Raw genomic sequence first — 25,221 nt, forward strand, 5'->3', positions numbered from 1 at the left:
CTACAACAAAGTTCAACAGCACTAACAGACAATAAAATGCCTCCCAACAACACCCGAGAGCACCGTCAGAACGAGATCAAGGTTCCAAATGGGTTCACCACAAAAGCACGGGGTTGCAAAATATGCACATGAATATATCGCACGCCAAGCAAACAAACGAACAGAAAATATAATAAACAAAGCACAGAACCACTGCATAATAGTATAACACAGACCGATTTTCGGTTTAACACCGCAAACAAAAGTGAATCACAAGCCAAAATGCCGCCGCCGCCGCTGCTGTTGCTGCTGCATTCAATGGGCCTCTTAGTATGTTGATCTTTTTCTCACAAACACCACCCCCTTCGAACCACTCTGGCGACCCAAAGCAAGCTCATGTTGTTGCAACCGTATGTAGGTAAGTAGCTGTGCGCTCTGAAGAAGTGTCATGAAGTAGGTGCAGCAGCAGCAGCAGCCGCCGCCGCTGTGCCGTGAGATCGATAATAAACTGAAACTGCAGCCGCCGTCACAACCGCGGCTCAATAAGCGCGGTGTTCCATCTCTCTGCGTCGCCTTGGGGGAGAGGAAAATTTTGTCGCGAATTTTCCAACCTCACCGCAGTGGAGGGTGAGTCGCGTCGTCGTGAGCCCTCTCTCCCTCTCTTGCTCTCGTGCTTTACGTTGGAGAGCAAACAGATGTCTACTACGGAAATAGGGGTTGAAGCGGTAGTGGTCTCTCGTGCTCGCCGTTCAAAGTTGCGTTCAACACCGGCCCGGCAAAAGACTTGGTCGGATCTTGAAAGAGAAAAAAAAAGAGACTTGCGCGGGAGAGAAGAGAGGAACCTCCGCAGAGTGGGCACGCGTGGTTTTGGACTTGGTGGAACAGATGCAGCCAGCCACCCCAGAATGGAACGAAAGTGAATTTTGTAGTTTTATGTAGTATAAAAGCGGCAAGTTAGTACAAATCAGCATCCAGTTCATTGTCTGGGATCGATGCGAACAATTATAAGTGGAATCGCAATGAAGTTGTTTGTGAGTAGAATTTTATTTTTTTTTGCTTCTGATGTGTTTGGTTCTAGAAGACGAGTGATGGTGACCAAAAAAGGACTTTGTTCGAAAATGGTCGTGTGCTAATAGTTGGTGGCTGAAAATGGACTTTATCGTGTGCAATGTGTTTGGAAGTGGTGTTAACTGATGATGTGTTTTTTTCGTTTCCTGCAGATATGCCTGTCAGCGCTTTTGTTGGTTTCAGCTAACGCTGAATCAGATCAAAAGAAATCTGATGCCAATGCAGTGCCATTGGAGAAAAAGTTGGACAAACGTGGTTTGCTGAATCTGGGCTACGGGTACGGAATCAACGGTCTTGACGTTGGGTACATTGGTGGACATGGCCATTTGGGAGGAGCCTACCATTCGGCTCCCGTCCAAGGATACGGTCATGGACATGCCGTCCATGGATACGGTCATGGAAATGCCGTCCATGGATACGGTCATGGAAATGCCATCCATGGATACGGTGGACATGGACAGGGTTTCTTGCTGGGAGGACATACCGATGTAACCAAAACCATTACCCTGCTGAAGGGAGTGCCAGTGCCATACACTGTGGAGAAACATGTGCCTTACACCGTTGAGAAGCATGTGCCATACCCAGTGAAAGTCCCAATCCCGCAGCCATACGAGGTTGTGAAGCACGTTCCTGTGCATTATAAGGAATACGTTAAGGTCCCCGTCCATGTGCCAGCTCCGTACCCAGTCGAGAAGAAGGTTCCGTACCCAGTGCATGTTCCAGTAGATCGTCCATACCCCGTCAAGGTGCTGGTACCTCAGCCCTACACCGTCGAGAAGCACATTCCATACCCGGTGAAGGTGCCAGTCCCACAGCCGTACGAAGTGACCAAGCATGTCCAAGTGCCCGTTAAGGTCGAGGTTCCAGTGCCAGTGCCGTACACCGTCGAAAGGAAGGTTCCAGTTGAAGTTAAGGTTCCGGTTGACCGTCCCTACCCAGTCCATGTCCCTGCCCCATACCCAGTCCCGGTGGAGAAGCCCGTTCCATACACCGTCGAAAAGCCCTACCCAGTCGAGGTGAAGGTCCCCGTTGACCGTCCCTATCCCGTTCCGGTTGAAAGGCCCGTCCCATACCCAGTCAAGGTCCCGTATCCGCAGCCCTACTACGTCGAGAAGCACGTAAGTATGGGGTTTGGAGGGGTTGTGGGGTCATACGTATGTTATGCATTGTAACTAGAGTGTAAATTCGACAAAAGTCGATAACAGAAATTGTTTCAATTGTTTCAAAGCTTGTTCTAATTGTTTGATCTTTTGTCAGGTTTGAGTCTGAAATTCCAGATAAATCAAGTATGATGGTCAAATTAGTATAAGGGAGGGATATTTTTCATAGAGTATTTCTTAGCAGCCATTCCAAGCAATTATTGGATTTGGTCTTGAAGAACATCTTTCAATCTCTTTCATGTAAATTATGCGTAAATCCCAATCTACCATTCAGAAACTTACATAAATTTTTACGTTTGAATATCTTTAACAACTGATAATGTACAGTTGGGTAGCTATCTTTTTGAAGCAAAAGAGTTTGATATCATCTGCAGGATTAAATTGATCATTGCTACGATAAGGCTTGTTTCAATCATAACAATGAAAATTTATGGTATATTGACACTCATTACAAAATCATCAGGGTCGAATCTGTGATAGGAGTTTCGATTTAAGCTTGAGTTATACTCTGTGCTTAAAGAAAATTTAGTTGAGGGTAGACGTGATCGCATGAGTGTAGAGCCGCAATGTTATTAAATTATATGAAGCATATAAAACTATAAACACATACAGTGAAACAAATTCGTGGCTGTTGATACAAGGGAAATGAAATGAGATTATACAATTTTTGAAGATTCTTTTGCTCTGCAGATGTTAAAACAAAACTTGTATCTGAGGAGATTCGCTCATAAGATGTTCAAAGGGCTTTGGGTAAAAACTAATCAGCCTTATTAAACTACATTACACTTGCTTAGATTTGAAGCTTTTAAACAAGGGAAACTCAACATTGTGCTTTACGTATTTTAATATACCGTAGCACGGGGTGACATTGTATCTAGGGGATGACATTGGGCCAACATTGTTACGTGTTTATTAATGGAAATATCTTGAATATACGAAAAATTATGACTAGGATGACTACTGGAGTAAAGTGTCATTAACATTTTTTTTTTATTTAAATAGTGATGTAAAGTTAAGTGTCATAAATAGAAGCAAAAACATGGTTTTTTAAATGATCATAGGCATACAAAAGTTTGGACACAGTTTTATGTGAAAATATGAGGGTTACACGCGATCTTTAGCCTTACATACGATGTACTTTGTGATCATAACCAAGTGTTCTCCTCGTCACATTCACATATTTTAAGTTATTTTAACCAAATTTATGATGTGGCCATAAGTAAAACCTGGTCCATTTTTTAAAATTTAATTTGAATTTTTTTTAAATTGCTTTTGTTAAAATGTGAATGTTGTAAGGTAGGGAATGGAAAATTTTGATTTCGACTATGAGTTAACCATCTACTGCTCAATTTTGTTTTCTATTCTGCATGCTTTAAGGCAATATGCTGAAATTATTGATTTTTTTTTATCTAGATCGATTTATCTTGTCTAGAGCGGTATTTGTGATTTTTTTTTCGAATAATTTTCTCCCGAACTGTTGCATCTATTTAACCAAACTTGGCCAGCTGAAACGAGAACTTATGAGCAAATTACGGCCATAATTTGAAAAAAAATCTGTTAAGTATAAATGTCATTACGTTGGAGTTTTCGTTTTGAAACTTTGAGTATTTTTTTAATGAAATATTTTATTTTCCGAAATCTGCAGAAAATCTGTGTTTAACATTGAATGATTTTGCTACCGATTCATTCCAAATCTTCATGTAAATGGTTGATTAATAGTGTATCTTTCCAACCATTATTGGCACTTTTTTTTAAAGGCGGGTTTTTGCAGTACAGGGTGAAACTTGTACTGTCCACCTTTTGACTGGGTGAATTTACAGAACTGTAACAGATACAGTAGATTTTCACTGGCGATAAAAACGATTTATAATGGTGGCATGACCGTGGTCATTCAAAGAAAAAGTGTATAGAGAGTATCGATCAATGAAGAAAAGCCTATTGAAAAGTTACGCGAGATTTCTTGTATCTCTTAACGTTCTCATTTTTGAGCATTGATTCTGAATTGAATTAGGGTGTACCTAAAAATATTTTTTGTTCTGCTCCAACTTTTCTATTTCAAATTCGTTGAATTACTTTAAAAAATGTTGTTATGAACATTAGTTATCAACATATCCAATGGATATCTCTTAACGATCACGAGATATTACGGGTTTCTTAAAAAAAAAGTCCGATTCAAAAATCATTCGAAAATCAACTTTGAGATTTTCAGCACAATTTTAAAAAACACACTTCACTTTTGAAGACTAAAGCCGTCATAGCCACGTTTTAGTTTGAAATTTTGACCCATTCTTGTTTTTGAATTTTAGCTTTTGAGCTAATGAAATGTCTCAAATATTGGACTATGGATCTAAGATTGGGCCCATTGGTTATTAAATTTTTCACAGAACAATGTGTAATCTAGACAATATGAATGGATATTTTTGTGAAAAATTGTCAAACAATACTTTACCAATGTATGGGTTCAATATAAGAGACGCTTAAACTGCCATTAGGGACATCAACCCTTGTTTACTAAAACTGCACAAGATAAGTTAAATTTATCTTGATGTAGATCTGATGTATGATGTAGATGTATTTATGTAATGGTATGTATGAAATAATGGTTATATATTTTTCAAACTGGCCACATAATCACAAGAATTACATAAAAATTTAGCAATGAAAGGGCTCTGAATTCTAATGACCCGTGAGACTTTTTTTGATTATCTTAACACGTTTAAATCGAGGGGGGTGTCCATTTTTTAGGTAGCAAGGTCATCTTGATAAATGGGTTCTATTTAATTAACCGCCTAGTCATACAAGGTACGAAAAAGAGCCTAGCGGCAAGCTCAGTATTACTTAATTTTGAGAGGTTTGTCTACTTGTCTCTTTCTAATGTTTTCAAAAAACAGATGAGAAAAACTTTCTAATAGGGGTAGTAAAGTGCATACTAAAAACTAATTACCCATTTTTAAGGTTGAAAATTCATGTTGGTCAATTTTCAACCCACAAATAAGTAGTGATGCACCGAATTTTCGGCCACCATAGTATTCGTCCCAATACTTAGGCCAAATATACAAGTACTGCACGCTTGGAATTTTCCTCAGACACCTAGTCGGTCACTTGTTAGCTGAGACAAGGCCGAATACCACATAACATTTTGGTGTAAACGTCGAATACCAGCTCGAATAGCACTATTCGGTGCATCACAAAAAATGAGTATATGTTACCCACAAGTACACACTTATAAATAAATAATTTCACACGTGACGGAATCCATCTTTGACATAAACGATCAGACGTAAACCAATATTTCATGTAGAAATAAGTGCTCCGAGACTGAAAAGCTCGTTACTCGACAAAAAGTATGTTTGATTGAGTTGAATTACGCGTCTTTTATGACTCAATTTTATGTCAAAATTGACGCCCGTATATGTCAGTCTTAGAGCACCTAAATTTACATGATTTTTTTCTAAGTGTGTACAAATGAAAAAATCTCATTTGTGAGCAACACTGTGTATCATAACATACAGACATTGGTAATTTATACGGGCCTAAGTCGCAATCGGTAACAATTCTCCGATGAAATGTCAAAAGGTCGTAAGTACTTTTGTAAGCAATGGTCTCAAACCGTAATTTGTTAACATTTTTATTCAATATGATGCACATAAATTAACGCGTTATTTATCATACAATATTGCATTATAGATCATGTAAGGCTATTATACATATAATGAAACATTACATATATTTTATGCAACCTAATGGCTCTAATGTTGGCCTATGGATCTAAGATTGGGCCCATCGCTAAACATCTGCTATTTATCAATTTTATCTAGATGAACGCGTCATTGGGACGGTGCTAATGGATATTTTTGGTCGCTATTGAAAATTTAGTCGATTGCTGAATTTATGTATGGGCCCAAATTAGGGGCATTAAGGCCGACATTGCATCCATTTCCCCTATGTTAGCAATGTTAACAAGTTTACAGACATAGATGTTTGCATCACCAGTAATATTCTCGTCTATACCCGAGCAGGAACGAATATCTCGATACCTTAAATTAGTATGGATGAGCATGACATAAGAGGTAAAATACCAAAAAATAATACCAAAAAATGTTCCCACAATATCATTCCAATACCAAATTTTGCAAATGCAATGCCAAAACAATACCACGCAGGTATTTTAGATATTTACAAAGTATTTTGCGTGCAATTTTTTGGTATTATTCTTTGGTATTTTACATCTTATGTCATGCTGATCAACACAAAAATTTTGCTATCAGATGAGAATTAGGTATTCATTGGTTATTTTCTCCTGCTCGGGTATGGAAGATCACTGTTCATACTTGTTGAACGGACAACGGAGTGATCATCTATGCAAAGTTTTGGCTGGCATCACTTCAGATATTCTTTCGCAAATGTAGCGTTGCACGCAGCCCACTCGGCATGCATTTTTCCGATAGCTAATACATGACGTTCCACCCTTATTGCGTTATATAATTTTTGAATGGGTCCTACCCTTGGCGAGGTTAGATATACAAGTTATCGTACTATCCCATATACGCAATGGTACCAGCTATGTCACTACTCGATTTAAATCCCATCCGCCATAGCTGGTATTAACACCGGTTGTGGGACTTGAACTGGTGGTTTTTTGCTGTATCTGTGGGTAATTCATCTTTCGCTGTCATTTGACCGTAGCCAGCAATATAGCATCGTATGTTAAAATATTGACGTATTGCTACTCATAAACATGATGATAAAATATTTACAGATTTATCTGTAATAACTGAGATCTTATTAAACTACCGACTTATACAATATTTTTTTGGAAAAAAATGTACAGATTTTCACGCTTTGCACTCTCAACCTCCCAACCACGCTTTCCACTCTCAACAGGGGCCTCATAGCCTAGTCAGTAAAAGCACGGTATTACCAAGCCGGAGGCGGCGGGTTCGATTCCCGGTCGGGTCGAGGGAATCTTTCGGGTTGGAAATTTTCTCGACTTCCTTGGGCATAAAGTATCACACAATATACAAATTCATGCATTGGTATTGGCATCGAAAGCTCTCAATTAATAACTGTGGAAGTGCATTTAGAACAGTAAGTTGAGAGCACGCAATAAGCTAATATGCGCTAAGCAATAAGCTTGAAAATGCGAATAAGAAGAAGAAGACTCTCAACCTTCCTCTCATCACTTCCGATCCATAAACGTCATGTGTAAGTTGAAGTCCTTTCAATGAAATCGAGCAGCTTTGCATCATTCTTGCACCTCAATCAGCGTCAACAAACCAATTAACCATTTCATTCGAGCAGTTAAAAGTGACAATGGTTTGAGATTTTTTTCTTCTAGAACCACGATAAAAGTAGCCAAAAGTGGTGCGTTTCATAATAAAATAGTAATTTGTTGGTTCAATATGTGAAATCGCTGGTTGAAGGTCACGGTACAACTGCTTGAAGAAGAGGTCAATTCTCAAATAATCAAATTATTAGAGCTGTTTAAAGTGACACTAAAAAATAACCCTAAAATTCCACTTAATTCGCTTTTCAGTTTTTATCCTAATGCGTTATTTTGTAACAAGGTGTGTTAGAAATATAATATAATCCTTACGACAGTTGTTATATTCTTGATAGTACATAGAAGATTTATGTTATTGTTTTTTTTTGTTATTTTAACTTAAGCTTAATAGCAGTCTGAAGATGAACTAGCTAGTTTGTAAAAATCTCCGTTAAAAAACCTTATAACAGACCATGTTACCAAGAATTTTCTATCTCAGTAACACAGTGTGTAATGGTTTGGATATTTCACTCTGGTCGGGTTCCTATCACTCGAACTATACCTCGAAGCATAGTTTTGAGATTGTTTATTCAAGGCATTCTAGAACAGAAGTTTTCATTTACGCTAGGGCCAAAAAATCTGAAATTTATCGACTCATTTTTATAAAATCTTCGGTAGAAGGTCGTTGTAAAACTTCTCGGCTAAGTGATTAACTGTCCGACAGCCACCTTCTTTTCTTCACATCGATCCTGTTTTTTTCCTTTCTCGTACACCTAGGCTATAATTTCACTTCAAAAACACATTTTAGATCTAAAACCCGGCAGGTCTAGTGTCATATACAGCGAATCCAAACACATAAAGCAACCAACGATACAGACAAAACGGTTGCTACGACTACCATGACAAACTCGCTCTATAACATAGCTCGATCCGAGTGGTAGAAGGATAATGATATATTGCTTGCCTGCTTTGTTGCAATATACACGGATGAGGACATAGCTTGCTATGAATCGAGAAAAGACATAACAAAAAACTTCCCATTAACACACGTGTATCATCTTCGGCTCTACTTCGTGAAGCAGCTTGCCAACAATTTGCTCGTTTACTTCTACCGCCCCGAGTGAGTTGTGTCGCATGGGCTGCTTGTCATGAAAAAGAACGAAGAAGATTATATTATTATTGCTTTCCACTTCTGACATAGCGTTATTATTCGGTTCGTTGATCGCTTGTCATTTTGTCATTTTGAGATATTTTTGACTCTTTGGTCATATACCAAATGGCTCAGTTTGACTCGACGAGATTGGAAAAATTCTGTATATATGTGTGTCTGCACGTTCGTTACTCACTGACTTTTCCTGATTTGAATGCAGCAAATAAAAAAAAATAATATAAAAATGAATATACAAAAATATATATCTGGTTCCAACCAACAGTGTCAAATTTTGCAATAAAACAGTAACAGTAACCAGTGCTGATAAACAGAATTTCCTCTACATTCAAAATAGCTGAAAATCGAGGCAACCTAGGAAAAATAAACCAACTATCTGCAACACTCCCGTCATCAAGGCAACCGCTGAGTTTTGAAGTCAACATCTGTTTATGTGCATTGTAGGATTGGGCGATCCTCAAAGAAAGATCAATCTTGACGGATCGATTTTAAATTTGGCTTTAGAATCGATCCACTGATTAAATCGGTACCAAAAAATCAATCTTTGGTAGGTCGATCTTTTGATTTTTTGTTAATACTTTTGTTTACGTTGGTACCCTAAGAAATTATTTCCTCTATAATATTCAATTAAATTTGACGTGACGGTAAGGATCAATGAGCACAGAAGGGAGGTAGAACAAACCTTCAAATGTTGTTGTATTCGTTAATATCGGAAACGCAAATAGGGACGCCATTGTAGGGAGCGATCCTGATTACTGATTAAATTTATTACGCAGTCTGAGGTGAGAGTAAATTAATTTTCGATCTAAAAACACTTTCGATCTAAATATTTAATACCTCACAAAATTTAACACCATTTTTTTTAAAGATCGAAAAGATCGATTTTTTTGATTTTTTCGTGGACAAAGAATCGATCCAAAAAATCGGAAATCGCTATGAAAAATATCGATCTTCCAAAGATCGATCCAAGATCGCCCTCTCCTAGTTCATCGTCAGCTATTTTGTTGTCATATCAATATTGATAATCGACTTGGTAGGGATGATTTTGAGCATCAAATGCAACATGATTATTTCCTTTTTCACAAATGTTGCCAATTCCGGAGTGATTTAAGATTTGGGCGTAATTGCTTTTGTAAACAAACACGTCAATTGCTGATTTTTGTTGAAGAAAAGCTCAATCTCACAAACAAACTATACCAAATGATAGAGGAATCATTCTTCTACCTCATAGTGTTATTACTTTTCGAGATTGAGCTTTTATTCGCGAGAAATCGGTGATTGACGTGTTTGTTTACAAATGCAATTACGCCCAAATCTCAAATCACTCCGGAATTCAGAGAATAATTAGCATTTGGCGTCAGATTTGACAACCGAAATTGACAATCGTCACTGACAGCCAATGCTGTTGAAACGATTTAATCTTTGAAGCACTGAACTGAAAATATTCGCAGAAGGCCATGTCCTCATGACAACGCGAAAAGCTTTGCAAACCAACAATAACCGAAATTCGAGTAAAAATCGGAGAAAATTTAGTTTGTGGGCGGATTTATAGCCTTACAGCTGTGTCATCTCAGATTTTCAACAGTTAAAAAGTAGGAAATAAAGAGCTAAAACGTTTTAAATACAAATTGATGTAGTCGATAATCGAGCTGATAAACCAGTCACCGTGTTCAACCCACCAATCATGCCTATACATACACCGGAAGTTCATCCTGCATTTTAGCGAAGACATCATATCAAGAGGACTGGAAACTTTGCCAGAATCCAAGCGACAGATACAATAGCGCTGCGCTTGAGTGAAGGTGGAAGCAACGCATAGAAAAATGAGCAAATACACAAACCTTTATTCTGAGGATATAATCTTTGCTATCAAATTCGTTCGAAGCATTTACCTTTGAGCGGCAAATGACGCGATTGTACCTGTCTCATAGCGTTCGTATGAGTAAATGAAAGAGTTGCCAGGCTTCTTGATTTGTTGTCTTCGATTTTAGCCTGCAATCTAGTCCAATAAGGTAAACCGGATAAATGGTAAGAGCGATCCAGCTATACTTAATACGTTCAAAGCTGGTAATCAAGCTATCTAGCAGGTCAGATACTCTCAAACTTTCAAACATTCATTCATGGTTAAATGCTTTGAGGTCTTTGATATCCGCAGAACCTCACAAAATAGGTCAGGACATACGGTTTAAGAATTAATAATAGATTTTTGAGCAAGTTTTAAATTGGCTCACTACTTGACTACCTATTGGTCCCAAGCAAACGATTAACGTATCCCATTCTAGTCGAAATTCTAGTACTACACAATGTTTGTTTTGATTCGCTATGAAATTTTGACAGATAAAATGAGGGGTTATTGGATTTTCCTATGTTTCGAGGGGTGAATCGACTAGCTTGGGACCGAAGATAGTACCAGAGCTGAGCCAAAAAGTTGAGCTCGTTTCTTCGGGACCTTCTGGTCTTAGAGTTACCTATATGCTATTACTGTCCACACTCAGATCGATGGAAGATTATTGCCTTATGCAGAGTTGATGATAAATTTGAGGTTCGAGGCTCTGAGATCGGTAGTATATTAAAAATGAATTTGATTTGTTTGATTGGAAACTCAAGCATCAACAAACGTGTATTCTTCGATGGATAATGAACTCATTTGATCATTTCACTCGTATGATTTTCAAAACAGACGCAATTAATCTACACTTGGTTGAAGCACTAGTCATTGCATGTGATGGAACATGACTAATGACACCAAGAGGCAGGTCACTCCACACACCAATCTTGGGTCATCTTTTTTGTCAGTGTGCCGCAGGTGTGCCGATTGTGCCGGTCATAGAGCAAGCTGCGATTGTTTGTAAAATACCCATCCCGGCAATTCGGTATTTCTGACACCTTGAATGTTTGGTTTGAAATCGCAATGATAAATTGGATTGAGGATGACGCGGAAAGTGGCGGGTGTGCGAAATTTTGGTGTTTTGTTTTCTCAAAATAATAAAAGTCCTATGTTTTAGGGTTTTATAATGCCCTCAAAGGCAGACCAGAAACCTAGCCTTACGTGATGCGAAAGCATTGGTCTATCAGCGACCGGAAAGAGTTGGAACCGGTGGGGAACATTGCTGGAGACCGACTTTAGAGGATGATGAATAGTCTTCTGTAGTTTGTCTGGTGTGAGTGGCAGCATTATTTGAATTAAAGGTACTAATGGGGTCTGATTAACTGCCTCTTTCTCTTGTGTCCCTACATTTCGTATTTAGATATATAAGTAAACTGCTGATCAGAGTTCCTCTGGTATATTCAATTAGAGTATGTTCCTGCATATACAGTCAAAGAGCACGTAATGTTGTGAACAACTTCAATTAAAGTTGCACAGCAGTGCTCCCATTTTATTTACAACAATCCAATGCGTACGGAATTGTGGCGAAGGTGTGCCGATTGATGTGCCCAAGCTATTCTGAATTAAATTTCGGTATAATGCGCTGAGTAACTTACCCCTTGGATGACACTGATACTCACTCACTTTTCTCGGAGATGGATGAACCGATTTGAGTACCAGTTCCATGTTGATTGTGTTTATCTCTTGTCAAATCCAATTGAATTTTATCCCGATCGCACATTTGGTTGTGTATATATGATCAAAAATCCTTATTACGGGTGTCAAACTGCTTAAATAACTGAATTTTACTGGTCACTATCAAACGTGCCTGAGTGTTTAGTCAATGGTTAAACAAAACTTAATATAAAGTAGTTTGAAGTTAAAATTGGACGAAAATAGCTCAAAAATAGGTGCATTGCTTACATTTGAGCTCTGACAACTACTTATAGCCCCTAAGGTCATGCACGCAGTTTGATTCTGTGTCTGTCTTTGTCGACTATTTGACGTTTGCATTTGAACTAATTTCCTTCCTAGTTGCAGTTTTCACCAATGCTTGTTTTATAATGTCACCACTCAGACATGCTCCAGGTGCCTCTGCAATAGTTTCCAGAATATGAAATGAAGCTTTTTAATACTATACGAGAAAGAAACTGGTAGGTGGATTAATCAGAGTAATTTTTCGAATCTTCTTGCCTATAGATTATTGCACAGATAGATTTGACTTAACTTTTCTGACTTATCAAGGAGCCTGTTAGAAATTAAATCGAAAGAATATGTCAGCTTGTGATCAATTTTCAGATTCTGAAACTCTTGTAAAATGTGCACTATTGGATGTCCTCAGGCTATTACACTTCAATCCTGATTTGGAATCCGAGCAATGCCGCCGATGCAGTCTTTTGGTGTGATACATCCATTTTGAGTTGAATTCGACTCAAAATTGCAAAACGTGGCTTTACTCAGTGAATTACTTAAATGTGACACGATTTTCCTCAAAAATCGGTTCGAATATCTGGAAAATCGACGAATTATTTTACTCTTCCACTGAGTAACCCCATTCTGAACTCAATGTTGAGTTACTGGCATCCTCATCGGCCGTGTGAGTGATCATTCTTCTAAGCAATGTTGAATAAGGGTGATTAGCAGTACTGAAAGAATCCAACAGTCACATACAGCTTGAGTTAAGGACATTTATGTGTCAATTAATTTCAAGATTAACGTGTAAAAGTGGCAAAAACAAACAAGTGAAACTTACCCAAGTAACAATTTTAGTTTTATTAAGGTTATGTTGACCATGATTCATATTTTCAGAATGTTTTAAAACCACGATAAAACTTGAAATCTTACTTGCACACTTAGAAAAAAATATGTAAATTTAGGTGCTCTAAGACTGACATATACGAGCGTCAATTTTGACACAAAATTGAGTCATAATAGACGCGAAATTCAGCTCAATCAAACGTACTTTTGAACTTTTCAGTCTCGAAGCACTTAATTTTACATGACATGTTTGTTTACGTCTCATCCTTTATGTCAAAGATGGATTCCGTCACGTGTAAAATTAGCTATTTGTAAGTGTGTGAGTAATTTGGCCAATTGTTGAAACAATTTACTTGTTATGAGAGCATTTAATTCTGAAAAGGAAATGAATTAATGTTACGCCATACTTACAATTAAGTACTATAACTATTATTTTTCCCCCGCACCCAGGTCCCATACACCGTCGAGAAGCCCGTCCCCGTTCCGGTCAAGTTCCCCATTGATCGCCCATACCCGGTGACCGTCGAGAAGCACATCCCAGTGGAGAAACCCGTCCCAGTGCCGGTGAAGGTTCCGGTTGCCGTTCCCGTGTACTCTCCGAAATACCACCACCACCACCAAGAACCTCTGCAGCACCATTACGATACCAGCTACACGAGCTTCAGCGGCTACGGACACGATTACAGCTATCACCATTAAGCACCATTATTGGACGGAACTGTCACTGCCAGTAAAAGTTAACCACCACTCATCATCACCACCACCAACGATCGCGGAACACTCCATCCCGTGAAACCAAGCAAAAACTGCACCTGAAAACAAGAAACTCAAAACAATGCCACCTTAATTTGTTACCAAGTTTTTAAAGTTTTCATTTTTCTTCAAAGCAACTCTATTCTTTCATAGTTTTCTTTCATAGTTTTGAATAGCTACCGCGAGGGCTTCGATATATCGCCGCCGCTTCCCTTCCTACCCCGTTCGTTAAATGTATTGTTAAGCGATTATCGATTCCTCTCGCATCAATCCCGCCCGTTCAAGGCCACTGGCCACCGAACCCTGAGCGAGCAACCTGAACCAAAAAATGTACGTAAAACAAACCACAAAACCGATTACGAAATCGAAAGTTACCGCAACGTGACCCACTCCCGAAAAAGTTCAGATTTTGATCCACCCGTTGGTCCCTGTTCCTCCTGATATTCCCGCATAAGAAGCAAACAAAAATCATCACCGACTTTTTTTGTCTAAGTTATTTTTAGTGTGTACAACTGAAATGTGATTCTTTTTTATGATAACAATTTTTGTTGAAAAAGAAAGCGAAGGCGATGAACGACGAGCGTGGAAGTGAACGATAAGCTACGTGAAGGCGCTGCTTGACTTTAATAAATGTGTATTTTTATGTATATATAAGTTGAAAACGGAAAATAAAGAAAAATCTGTAATTAATGTTTATAATGAAGCTTTTGGTGTTGCGAGTTTCTTTTTTCAAGATGATGATTTCAGAACTATTGCGGCTAGGGCAAATTTTCTTAATGGGAACAGTCAGCTCGTAAAGAAGCTTAATATGACAGTTCCCACGATTTGTGTCATACTTTGTTTGCAAGGGTGACATCAGTTCTAAGCAACAACAACAACAACATCAACAGCAATAGCGACTCTAAAGGAAGGTGTGTTCCATTCGCGGTAGTGCATAAATCTTGCATAACAATCGAGGTAACGGAGCAGACCATGCACAACTTCCTCCCATCATCCATCGCATCGTGTCTCACGTGTCTGGTTTGTTTGAATGTTCAACAACTTGTTCTGTGCTTTTGTTCTTGTCTGAGAAAAACGCCCCTCGAGTCCCATCCATCATCGTTGAATGTGGTGTGAGGCTGCAGTAACAACGTAAGACCCAATTGTAATCCGTCGGTCGGCGCACATCAGTAGTTACGGGTCGTCGATATATGGAATAGTTTCAACTTTGTTCAATCATGCTGATTGTTGCTTGATGCTTATTTGATAATCCAAGCAAGACCGGTGGCTCATGGGAAGATGTTACCAAAAGGTCAAAACGTGCACGTACCTACCCTACTAGTGTTCTTACCCAAGAACGAGAACATCACCATCCAAGTCGTGAGCTTTTTTTCATTCAGTGCAATAATCCAGCTTGAAGATCGGAATCGACGCAATGACGGTGGTGGGAGGTGCGGCACCTGAACGTTTCCATTGAATGGATAATTTTCTTGTGCTCTTTGTCGAGGGTGGTCTAATTGATGCATGGCGATGGTGCTGGAGTGGGGTGGCGGATTGCCTGCGGTAGACACTTCTGTGGGAAGGTCGATTTTATGCAATCGAAAGTGCTGCTGGAAGGTCTCCGGGGTCTTGTTGTATACCAAGTGAAGATGAGTTTGTGCAAAATTTGTGTTTTCGGTGTCCAGTTAGAGTGCTTTAAATAAAGATGCTCTTTGTTTGATGCTTGAGCTAGTCTAGTAGTTAGGGTGAGTATAGTAGAGGGGAATTTCGGTACATTTTCATGGTCAGAGTTTGTTGAAGTGACGATAACGAAACGGTACAGGAAGGTTGTAAAATTTACATTACAATTATTATTACAAAGAACAATTAATTATTCTGATTACAGTGAATGTCAATTTTGATGAGAAAAAAAATATTACAAATTCATTGGAAAAGATTTTCGTTTGTTCAAATTAGGAATAGTGGTGGTTTTGGAATCAAGTAATTTATATTTAATTTGTTTAAAAAGTTACTTAAACTTGAGCAAAGAAAGGGTGCTCAACAAGCGATGCGTTCTGGTAGCATTCTACTCGGACTTTCTATGTGCACTCACACTATGCGCTAGTGCTCGCCAATGAATAGTGGAGTGACTTTCTGATTCGAAGTTTCATTTCTGTTCTGTGGTGATGGGTCTTTAAGCCGATTGGGTTACTAGTCCTAAATTTAATAGTTTTTCGCTTTTCAAAGTTCGGCATTATTATTCTTCCAGTTGAAGTTCCTGCAACAAAAGCATATACCATTGTGTTGATGTGCAGTTTATCGAAGGTTTCACCATTTTTGGTTCCAAATTCAAAATAAATTACATTTTATTTTAACCTAGGTGCTCCAGTTACTACAGTAACTAACCAGCCTTAATTGTTATGATATGTATCTTAGTGTTTTTACATTGTTTCTGCCTGGGCAATTCAATATTTTACAAAGGTTTTTTTTAAAACCTGGATGTCAGTATAACAATATACATCTTAAAACTAAAAACTAAATCTTATCTAGGTATAAAGGGAATTAATCGTTGCAATTGAGGATTGCAACGATTTTTGCCTGAAATTATTAATTATTTTGTTGGACATTTGTTCTAAAGTCTCAACATTCGAAATTCTATGTACTTCGGTCCCTACTGTACCAGGGAGGCAACTTCAAAATCATCTTCAGAACTTTGTTCTGAAACATTTGAAGTGCATTTTTCCTGGTAGTGCAACAACTAGACCATATTGGCACAGCGTAAAGCATGGCCGGTCTAAAAACTTGTTTAAATATTAGAAGTTTATTCGTCAGGCAAAGTTCGGATTTCCTGGTTATAAGAGGATACAAACATTTTATATATTTGTTACATTTGGCTTGAATGCCCTCAATGTGATCTTTAAAAGTTAATTTTTGGTCAAGAACTAATCCAAGATATTTCACTTGGTTTGACCAGGAAATTGGAACTCCGTCCATAGTGACTATGTGACTACTACCAACAATCAATTCGAAACTAACGATTGTAAATTGGCTCACTACTTGACTAGCCTATTGGTCCCAAGCAAATCGATTAACGAACCCCATTCTAGTCAAAATTCTAGTACTACACAATGTTTGTTTTGATTCGCTATGAAAGTTTGACAGATAAAATGAGGGGTTAGTGGATTTTTCTATGTTTCGAGGGGTGAATCGATTAGGTTGGGACCGAAGATAGTACCAGAGCTGAGCTAAAAAGTTGAGCACGTTTATTCGGGACCTTCTGGTCTTAGAGTTACCTCTATGCTACTACTGGGTTTCAAAAAGGAAGCTCTAGGCTTATGCGGAAGTACTATAAGTGTTGGAAAAGTTGAGAGAAATCTTCCATTTTTGTAGATAAGAAAAGAAAATATCTAAACTTTTCTGCAGTCTGCTGCAAATAATACGAAGGCTTCTTCCTTTAGAGGAAGTGCCTGTGTCATCAGCGAACAAAGATTTGTGGCAACCCTGAGGCAAATCAGGGAGGTCCGAAGTGAAAATGTTATACAATATAGGCCCAAGAATGCTACCCTGAGGAACTCCTGCTCTAACAGGTAGTCGATTAGATTTGGAATTTTGATAATTTACCTGCAGAGTTCTGTCAGTTAAATAATTTTGAACTAATTTCATAATGTAAAGTGGAAAATTAAACTTTTTCAATTTAGCAATCAAACCTTCATGCCAAACACTGTCGAATGCTTTTTCTATGTCTAGAAGAGCAACTCCAGTTGAGTGGCCTTCCGATTTGTTTGAAAGAATTAAATTTGTAACTCTTTAGAGTTGATGAGTAGTTGAATGCCCATGGCAAAATCCAAACTGCTGATCTGTAAAAATCGAGTTCATTCTATATAAAATTACCTTTTCAAAAAATTTACTTATTGAAGAAAGCAAACTTATTGGATGGTAGCTAGAAGCATCAGCTTGATATTTATCCGGCTTCAAAATTGGAACAACTTTTTCATTTTTGTATTTATCATGAAAGTATGTTAAATGGAAACATCTGTTGAATAGTTTTACCAAGAAAGACAAAGTACTCTCTGGGAGTTTTTTTGGTGAGGATATAGAAAATTCCATCATCATCTGGAGCTTTCATATCATGAAACTTTTTAGTTATAGATCTTTCTTCGTCCAAATCAGCCCCCCAGGAATCATCAAAAATATTTTCCCGAGAGAAAATATTCAGATAATCCCGAGCAACCTGATTCTCAATAGGACTAGTAAGACCCAAGCTGGAATTATGTTCCTCATGGCAGAGAATCGCTTTTTAATTTCCCGCCAGATAATTTTCATGGCAGGATCGCGTGTTCTTTGATATTGTCTCCTACGGACATTTTTAAGACGGATCAAGAGTTGAAGATCGTCGTCTATTATAATCGAATCGAATTTAACCTCGCATTTTGGTACTGAGGCAGCTCTTGCTTCAACTATAGAAGTAGTCAGAGATTCAAGAGCATTATTAATTTCATCTTTGGTTTGCAAAGGAATGTTTGGATCGAAGTTATATTCCATAAATGTTCAATATTGCTCCCAATCAGCTCTACGGTAATTGAAAGTAGAGATGTTGGGATTAGAAATTATTTCTTGTAATATTTCAAAAGTTACTGGAAGGTGATCAGAACCGAAGTCAGCATGGGTAACCAATTGGCTACAAAGTTGACATGAATCAGTTAAGACCAAATCAATAGTTGAGGGATTTCTTGCTGAAGAAAAGCATGTTGGGCTGTTTGAATATTGAATAGTGTAATAACCTGCAGAACAATCATCAAACAGAATATTGCCATAGGAATTGCTGTGAGCATTATTCCATGACCGGTGTTTTGCATTAAAATCACCAATGATAAAGAATTTAGACCTATGACGGGTAAGTTTCTGAAGGTCACCCTTGAGAAAATTCTTTTGCTGGCCTACGCATTGGAATGGCAAATAGGCAGCTATAAATGTAAGTTGTTCAAATTTTGTTTCAACAGAAACTCCCATAATTTCAAAAACTTTGGTTTCAAATGAAGAAAGAATTTTATATTTGATTCGTCTATGAACAATGATGGCAATGACACCACAGAGCCCATCAAGACGATCATTTCTATAAATGAAATATTTTGAGTCCTTCTTAACCTTATGGCCAGGTTTAAGGAACGTTTCAGTTTGAACTCTCAAAAAGTTAAATAGCTCGTCTTTATTATCTTTAAGAGATCGAGCATTCCAATTTAAAATATTTAAAGCTTTAAAATCCATTACTGAATTTTAAAGTCATGACAATATTATTTGCAAATTTTACTCCAGTTTGAATAGCATCAAACATGGAGTTAGATTAAAGCATATCAGAAATCATGTCAATTAATGAATTCTGTAAAAATTCCATTTTAGGGGCAGTAATGCTTCCTAAGTCAAAATTGTCAAAATTCCCGTTAGAATTACGTTGGTTAGTATTTTGATTTCTACCCGCTGCAATAGCAGCAAAGGTTGCTCCATTATCTCGCTGAACATTGTAGGTACAGATGAAAAATTTTAAGCAGGGGTGATATTTGTACCTACGGGTACGAATGTAGAAGTTGTTCCTCGCTGACCGTTGTTAACAGCAGAGGAATTTGTACCTGGTCGGAAACGTGGAGCGTTTCCTACCTGACGGTTAGAACGAGATTGTAGGATCGCTTTGCGAGTCTTGCATTCCCAAAAATTGGATTTGTGGTTTTCACCACAATTTGAACATTTAAATTTCTTAGGATCTTCCTTCACAGGACAGTCGTCCTTTGCGTGAGAGGAATCACCACAATTAATGCATTTAGCTGGCATGTAGCAGTTTTTGTTCCGTGATCCCATCCCTGGCACTTACGACACTGAGTGAGGTTTTGGAAATTTTCTCCAGTCTTCCTGAAGTGTTCCCACTTCACTTGGACATGGAGCATAAGGCTCGTTTTTTGCAAGGCCTTAAGGTTGTTTAGTTCACTAGACTTGAACTGAACTAAATAAAAATCATTAGAAATCCCGTTGCGCGAATCGCCAGGATGGGATTTCATTTTCATTTTGATTACTTGGACTGGCCCAACTCCAAGTAATTTTGCCAGTTCATTTTTGATCTGATCCAAGGATTCACCACTGGGCAGTCCTTTCATGACAACCTTGAACACACGTTCTGTTTTGGTGTCGTAAGTAAAAAAAAAAATGCTGATTCTTAGTAAGATACTTTAGAAAACATTTGAATCCGTCAAAGTTTTCAGCCAATACACGGCATTCACCCCGTCCAATTTGCAGTGAAAACTTAAATTTCACGAAGTTCAAAAGTTCCGTGGAAGAGCATGGAAATCGGAAGTGGTTATCACAATAGGGGTAATCTTTTCCTTCTTGGCATTAAGCCGGGAAAGTTTACTAGAATTTTTCCTGGATGATGGATCATTCTCATCATCCGTGAGCAAATCAAATTGATTGCTCAAATTAATTTCATCAGAAGGGGGATCAAGAGATTGTAATTTTTTTTCATCCAAATCGACATCCAAGCAGATAACTATTAGAATCTGAAGTGAATTTTTCTAGTTAAGATTTGTAGAAAAATATCAAAGTTTTTTGGCGAGATTGAAAATGGCCTAATTTTTTCTCAGATGTGAATGATTGACCAGAATCAAAAATAATTTAAAGTTTCATGCAAATTGGAGATGGTCGAGTCTGAAATTAATAGTTTTTTTTTGCCATTTGGCCTGGGAATGCTCACATGTTTTATTGGTTGTCATTATGAAGAAATCATTTCTGGATCAACAATAGAAAAGGGCCCATCAGCATTTGTAAAAAAAAACCGTTCCAAAGCCCTTTACTCACAAATCGAAGGCTACCCACGCAAACCAACACCATCATCGGATTGGGGAAACTTCTACCTGCCCGATAATGGCGTTGGTTTATGTGGGCAGCCTTCAATCTGTGAGGAATGGGCTTTGGAACGGTTTGTTTACAACTGCTGATGGGCCCTTTTCTATTGTTGATCCAGATTTCGGCTCCCAAGATTTTGATCAAGGCAACCTCTGAATACCGAAGTCAATTTTTGTTTTTCTTCATTCGTGGCAAGATCGCCTCTATTGTTGTCAATATTAATTTTCGTCTTCATCTTGGTGGGGATAATTTTGAGGATCAAATTTTCAAGACCAACAATTGAAAAGGCCTCACCCAGGTAGGGGAAATTATCCTCTACCCGATGGTGTTTTAGGTTTGCGAATCAAGGGTGTCCCACATCAAATTGCACTGTAGAAAATTACCTATTGGGTATTTTCTCCTGAAAATTTGGGTAGAAGTAGTTTAGAGTGTATTGTTTACACTATATTTGTATCGCTGTCAGTTGTTCTGGAAAAGCAACGTCGCGAATTGATTTTGCGCAAGCATCTGGAAAATCTTCAACTCTCTCATCGGAACATCGGAAAACAACTCGGAATCGTGCAGCCAACGGTGAGTCGTGTGATTAAACGTTACTACGAAACTCTGAGCATCAAACGGAAATGCGGTCAGAATGGATGTTTTTATTAGTGATCAGGATCATAAGTGTGTCGTGAAAGCGTTTAAGCGGAATCCCAATGCTTCGGTCCGAGATGTGGCCAAAAAGTTGAATCTGTCCAAGTCTTTCGTTCAGAGAGCCAAGGACCGGGAGGGACTGCATACGTACAAAGTGCAGAAGGCTCCAAGTCGTGATGAACGGCAAAATAAGGTGGGAAAGTTACGGGCCCGGAAACTGTACACCCTGAAAGTTTGAAAAGGATCGGCCAGCTAGATTATTTTCTACAGCGTTATTTTTCCGTGATGCATTTTGATGTGGGACACCCTTTATAGGTTTCGGTTCGTGAGAAAATGGTTTGTTTACAAAATAAAGTTGAGGTCTTTTCAATTGCTGGTCTTGAAGTGCAAAATTATCGTTTTCATTTTATCCAAATATAACGCTGAAGACCGTGCCTTATTGGTTTTTACACACCAATCAATGTGAAATTAATGCTTCATGATGAATCAATAATACCGTGGTTTAAGGATCTAGTGTCAACAATATTAAAAATTGATTATTTTGCTTTTGAGGGTCGATTCTGATTTTGACAATTTTGTGTTGGATAAACAAACACTGGTGAATATCAACAAACGCGTATTCGTTGATGTATAATGAACTCATTGGTTCATTTCACTCGTATGTAACAGCTTCGATTTTCAACCTCAACGACCTCGATTGAGGATCCAAAATGGCTTCCTACTGTTTTTCAAGCAATAAAAAGTGTGGAAACAAATATAAGATCATATTTTCTTAGACTTTCAATTTAGAACCCAAGTAACATTTTAAGTTTTATAAAATACTACAAAGATACTATAAAACAACATTCATAAAACCCTGGCCAAGACTGCTTTGCCATTGATGCATCCACCAAAACCTCATTGATGCTAAAATCTGTCTAGTTGGCCCACCCTGGAGAAGGTTCTGAAAGGTGTATTTTCGAAGCTCTTCAAGATTGATTTACTGCAAAATGGTTGTACGATAAACGCATTGAAATCCATTTCAAAACCGTATTTAAGCTACAATAAAAGCTATTTGGCAATAATTAAAAGCATTATCCGAGCCATTTACCCTAGCCACTTGCTAAGTTCACTAGAAAAACAACAATCAAGATAAAAAAAAAAGGATTCATAAATACCATCCGATCTTATCAAAATAATTAAAATAAAAACTGATCGTATAACAATCCTGCCGAATTTCGAAAATGATAAAATAGTTCTCATGAAGTGGCCTAGTTTTAGGTTTCATGTAATATTTGATGTGAAATGTACGTGAAAACATCGAAAAACTTGAGTCCGTACACGGAAAACATCGATTTTACTAATTATTTTACAGTAAAAAAATAAAATATATTCTTCAGATCGATCATTAAGCTTAGCCGAGATTTTTGTTTCTAATCATTTTTCATTCTAAATATTTCTCATTGCTAAATTAACTAAAATAAAGTTATATCCAAGGAAATATAGATTGAAAATCGAAGATTGTAAAAACAAACAAATCAATTGTAATATGGCGGAGGCATAAAAGTTGATTTTCATGGGCTATTTGTGACAAAGTTATTTTGCTTTCAATAAATCCTAAACAAATTCATAAGGTTTCAAATTGGCTTTTATGAAGAAAACTTGTAGACTGTATTGTATTTATCTAAAGCAATTTTGCTTGATCCCAATCCGTTCAGATTTATGGCAGCATTTATGGCAGCAATGTTGCCTACAAAATGTTAAACGTCAAAGTTTGTTTATCTTTCGATAGTTGAGCTGTGCGATTCAGCGTTCTTCCAGGCGATTCTCTCCCGATGGCTTGGAAGCAGTTACTCAGAAAGTGTTCACAACATTTCGCATTTCGCACAGCTGTAACATCGATCATTCCCGAAAAGATCCCCTTCTTCCGGATGGTTCTGGAAGTGCACCATCAAACGATGCAGCAATGTACGGTTGAATGAATTTTTTTTCCAAGTGATGACCCTTTTGCCGGATAAAATCGCAGCTACGGATCGGAAACCAACTAGTGTCCGCTAACTGACAGTTTAAGTGGTATGCTGTATGACGCAAATTATTCCGATCTTCATCTATTCGCAAGGTCGGGAGAAGACTGGTCTGTTTTCAAACTGTTTTGACAATGTTTTATGAATTTGAGGACCACGTTGACTTCCTTCTTCTGCACCAGATGCTCAGTCGTTGATGGTACCCGTCCCGTCGGACGTGCTGTTTCTTCTAAAGAACTAATTTTTACTGAAATCGACTTCCCTTCGGTCGTTAGCATCGCTTGAATTTTTCCTTCAACTTCGTTTATCCTTCGAGATATCCTTGTCATAAATTTGGTTTTTATTCACTATGAGGATCCATCCTTAGAGTTCAATTTGTAAACAGAGGAGATTTTATGATACACTTTTAAATGTAAAACAATAAACAATATTAACAATATATGCCTTTTGCTCTCATTTAAAACCTAATGGTTTTATGATTGCTTTTATAATGATAGAACAGTTTTAAAGAGTATTTTATCAAGACATTAATAAAAAATTGCTAACGAAGTTTAACAGTTTTATGGTGGGATTGAGAACTACTTTAAATTTAATTTTAAAACAAGACAGTTTTTGACTTTTCGGTTTTTAAAACAGCGAAAAGGTGAACTACTAAGCAGAAATGTTTTACACTGTGAAATTCTGCACACTTAGAAATAACTACTTTTACACGAGACGTAATCCATATTGGACGTAAATCATAGAACGTAAACAAACATTTCATGTAAAATTAAGTGTTCTCAAACCGAAACATCAGCTAGTCCACGAAGAGAACTTTTGATTGAATTGATTTTTACGTTTCTTTCAACTGATTCGTATGTCAAAAGGCCCGCTTACATGTGTCGGTCTCAGGGAACCGAAATTTACATGACTTTTTAGTAGTGTGTGTAATTGAACTAAATGGATTATTTATTGCCATTATAAAACCACCATAAATCAGAGTGGATTGCAAATGATTGCAGAATTTTTACTTGGAAAGTTCTTTAAAATTTCATAGGAAATCATTACAAACTTGTTGTGGGTTACATAAACAATAATTAAAATTCTACGCCATACAGTGCGCGTCAAAAAATTTTCCGGGCTTATGAAATAACAAACATTCCACCTTTTATCAGAATGACACGTAATTTGAATATAAAGCACCTGCAATATTAGAGAATATATTTAATTAAATGTTGCTCACTAGGAAAGTTTTTACTCACGAATTATCAAAACATTGCCTAATACAACCACATAATTTCACAGGGATTGGTTAAAAAGTTAGATTTGACTTCCTGAAAGTTTATAAAAAATACAGTAACTTCTTCTACATCTACCAGAAAAAATCATTTTTTTATATACTCAGACTTTTGTATTCGTCAAATATTATTCTTATCTGAAAGCAAAAATTGAAAAATTCCAAACGATCTGAAAAAAGTATTGAATACCATATTTAATTTGTCGGTGCAATTAAAAAAATGTTAATTTCCGGTGTTTAAAAAAAAATGTATGAAATAATAATAGACCATTTTTTAGATTATGTTAATTAATGTTCAGGTAGTGGTGGTAGTTTATGGTAAATGTATTAATATGGCATGGTAAATATATTAATATCCCGTAGATAACAGCTTATTAACTGGAAGATTCCCATTATTTCATAATCACACAAATGTTAGAAGAAAATCTCATGTAATTTTTATAGCCAC

At 37.4% G+C, this 25,221-nt stretch overlaps 2 protein-coding genes across 2 annotated transcripts in view; one reads left to right on the top strand and one right to left on the bottom strand.

Annotated features, from left to right (window-relative positions):
- The window catches only part of Ance-3, a 379,862-nt gene that overhangs the window by 99,547 nt on the left and 255,094 nt on the right, over positions 1-25,221 (bottom strand). The window lies entirely within an intron of this gene.
- On the top strand, positions 933-14,202 carry LOC135702493 (uncharacterized). The gene is made up of 3 exons (XM_065223552.1): positions 933-1,010; positions 1,200-2,165; positions 13,713-14,202. Exons 1-3 carry the CDS (start codon positions 972-974, stop codon positions 13,959-13,961), a joined length of 1,254 nt encoding a protein of 417 aa, XP_065079624.1. The 5' UTR covers positions 933-971; the 3' UTR covers positions 13,962-14,202.

The sequence above is a fragment of the Ochlerotatus camptorhynchus genome, unplaced genomic scaffold (genome assembly GCF_037179485.1).
Source record: "Ochlerotatus camptorhynchus isolate MF236.1 unplaced genomic scaffold, CSIRO-AGI_Acam_v1.1 ptg000017l, whole genome shotgun sequence".
NCBI lineage: Eukaryota > Metazoa > Arthropoda > Insecta > Diptera > Culicidae > Ochlerotatus > Ochlerotatus camptorhynchus.

Coding starts and splice junctions, on each gene's coding strand:
- LOC135702493 (XM_065223552.1), top strand. CDS start 972: ATGCGAACAATTATAAGTGGAATCGCAATGAAGTTGTTT. Junction 1,011..1,199: donor GAATCGCAATGAAGTTGTTT/GTGAGTAGAATT, acceptor CGTTTCCTGCAG/ATATGCCTGTCAGCGCTTTT. Junction 2,166..13,712: donor CCTACTACGTCGAGAAGCAC/GTAAGTATGGGG, acceptor CCCCGCACCCAG/GTCCCATACACCGTCGAGAA.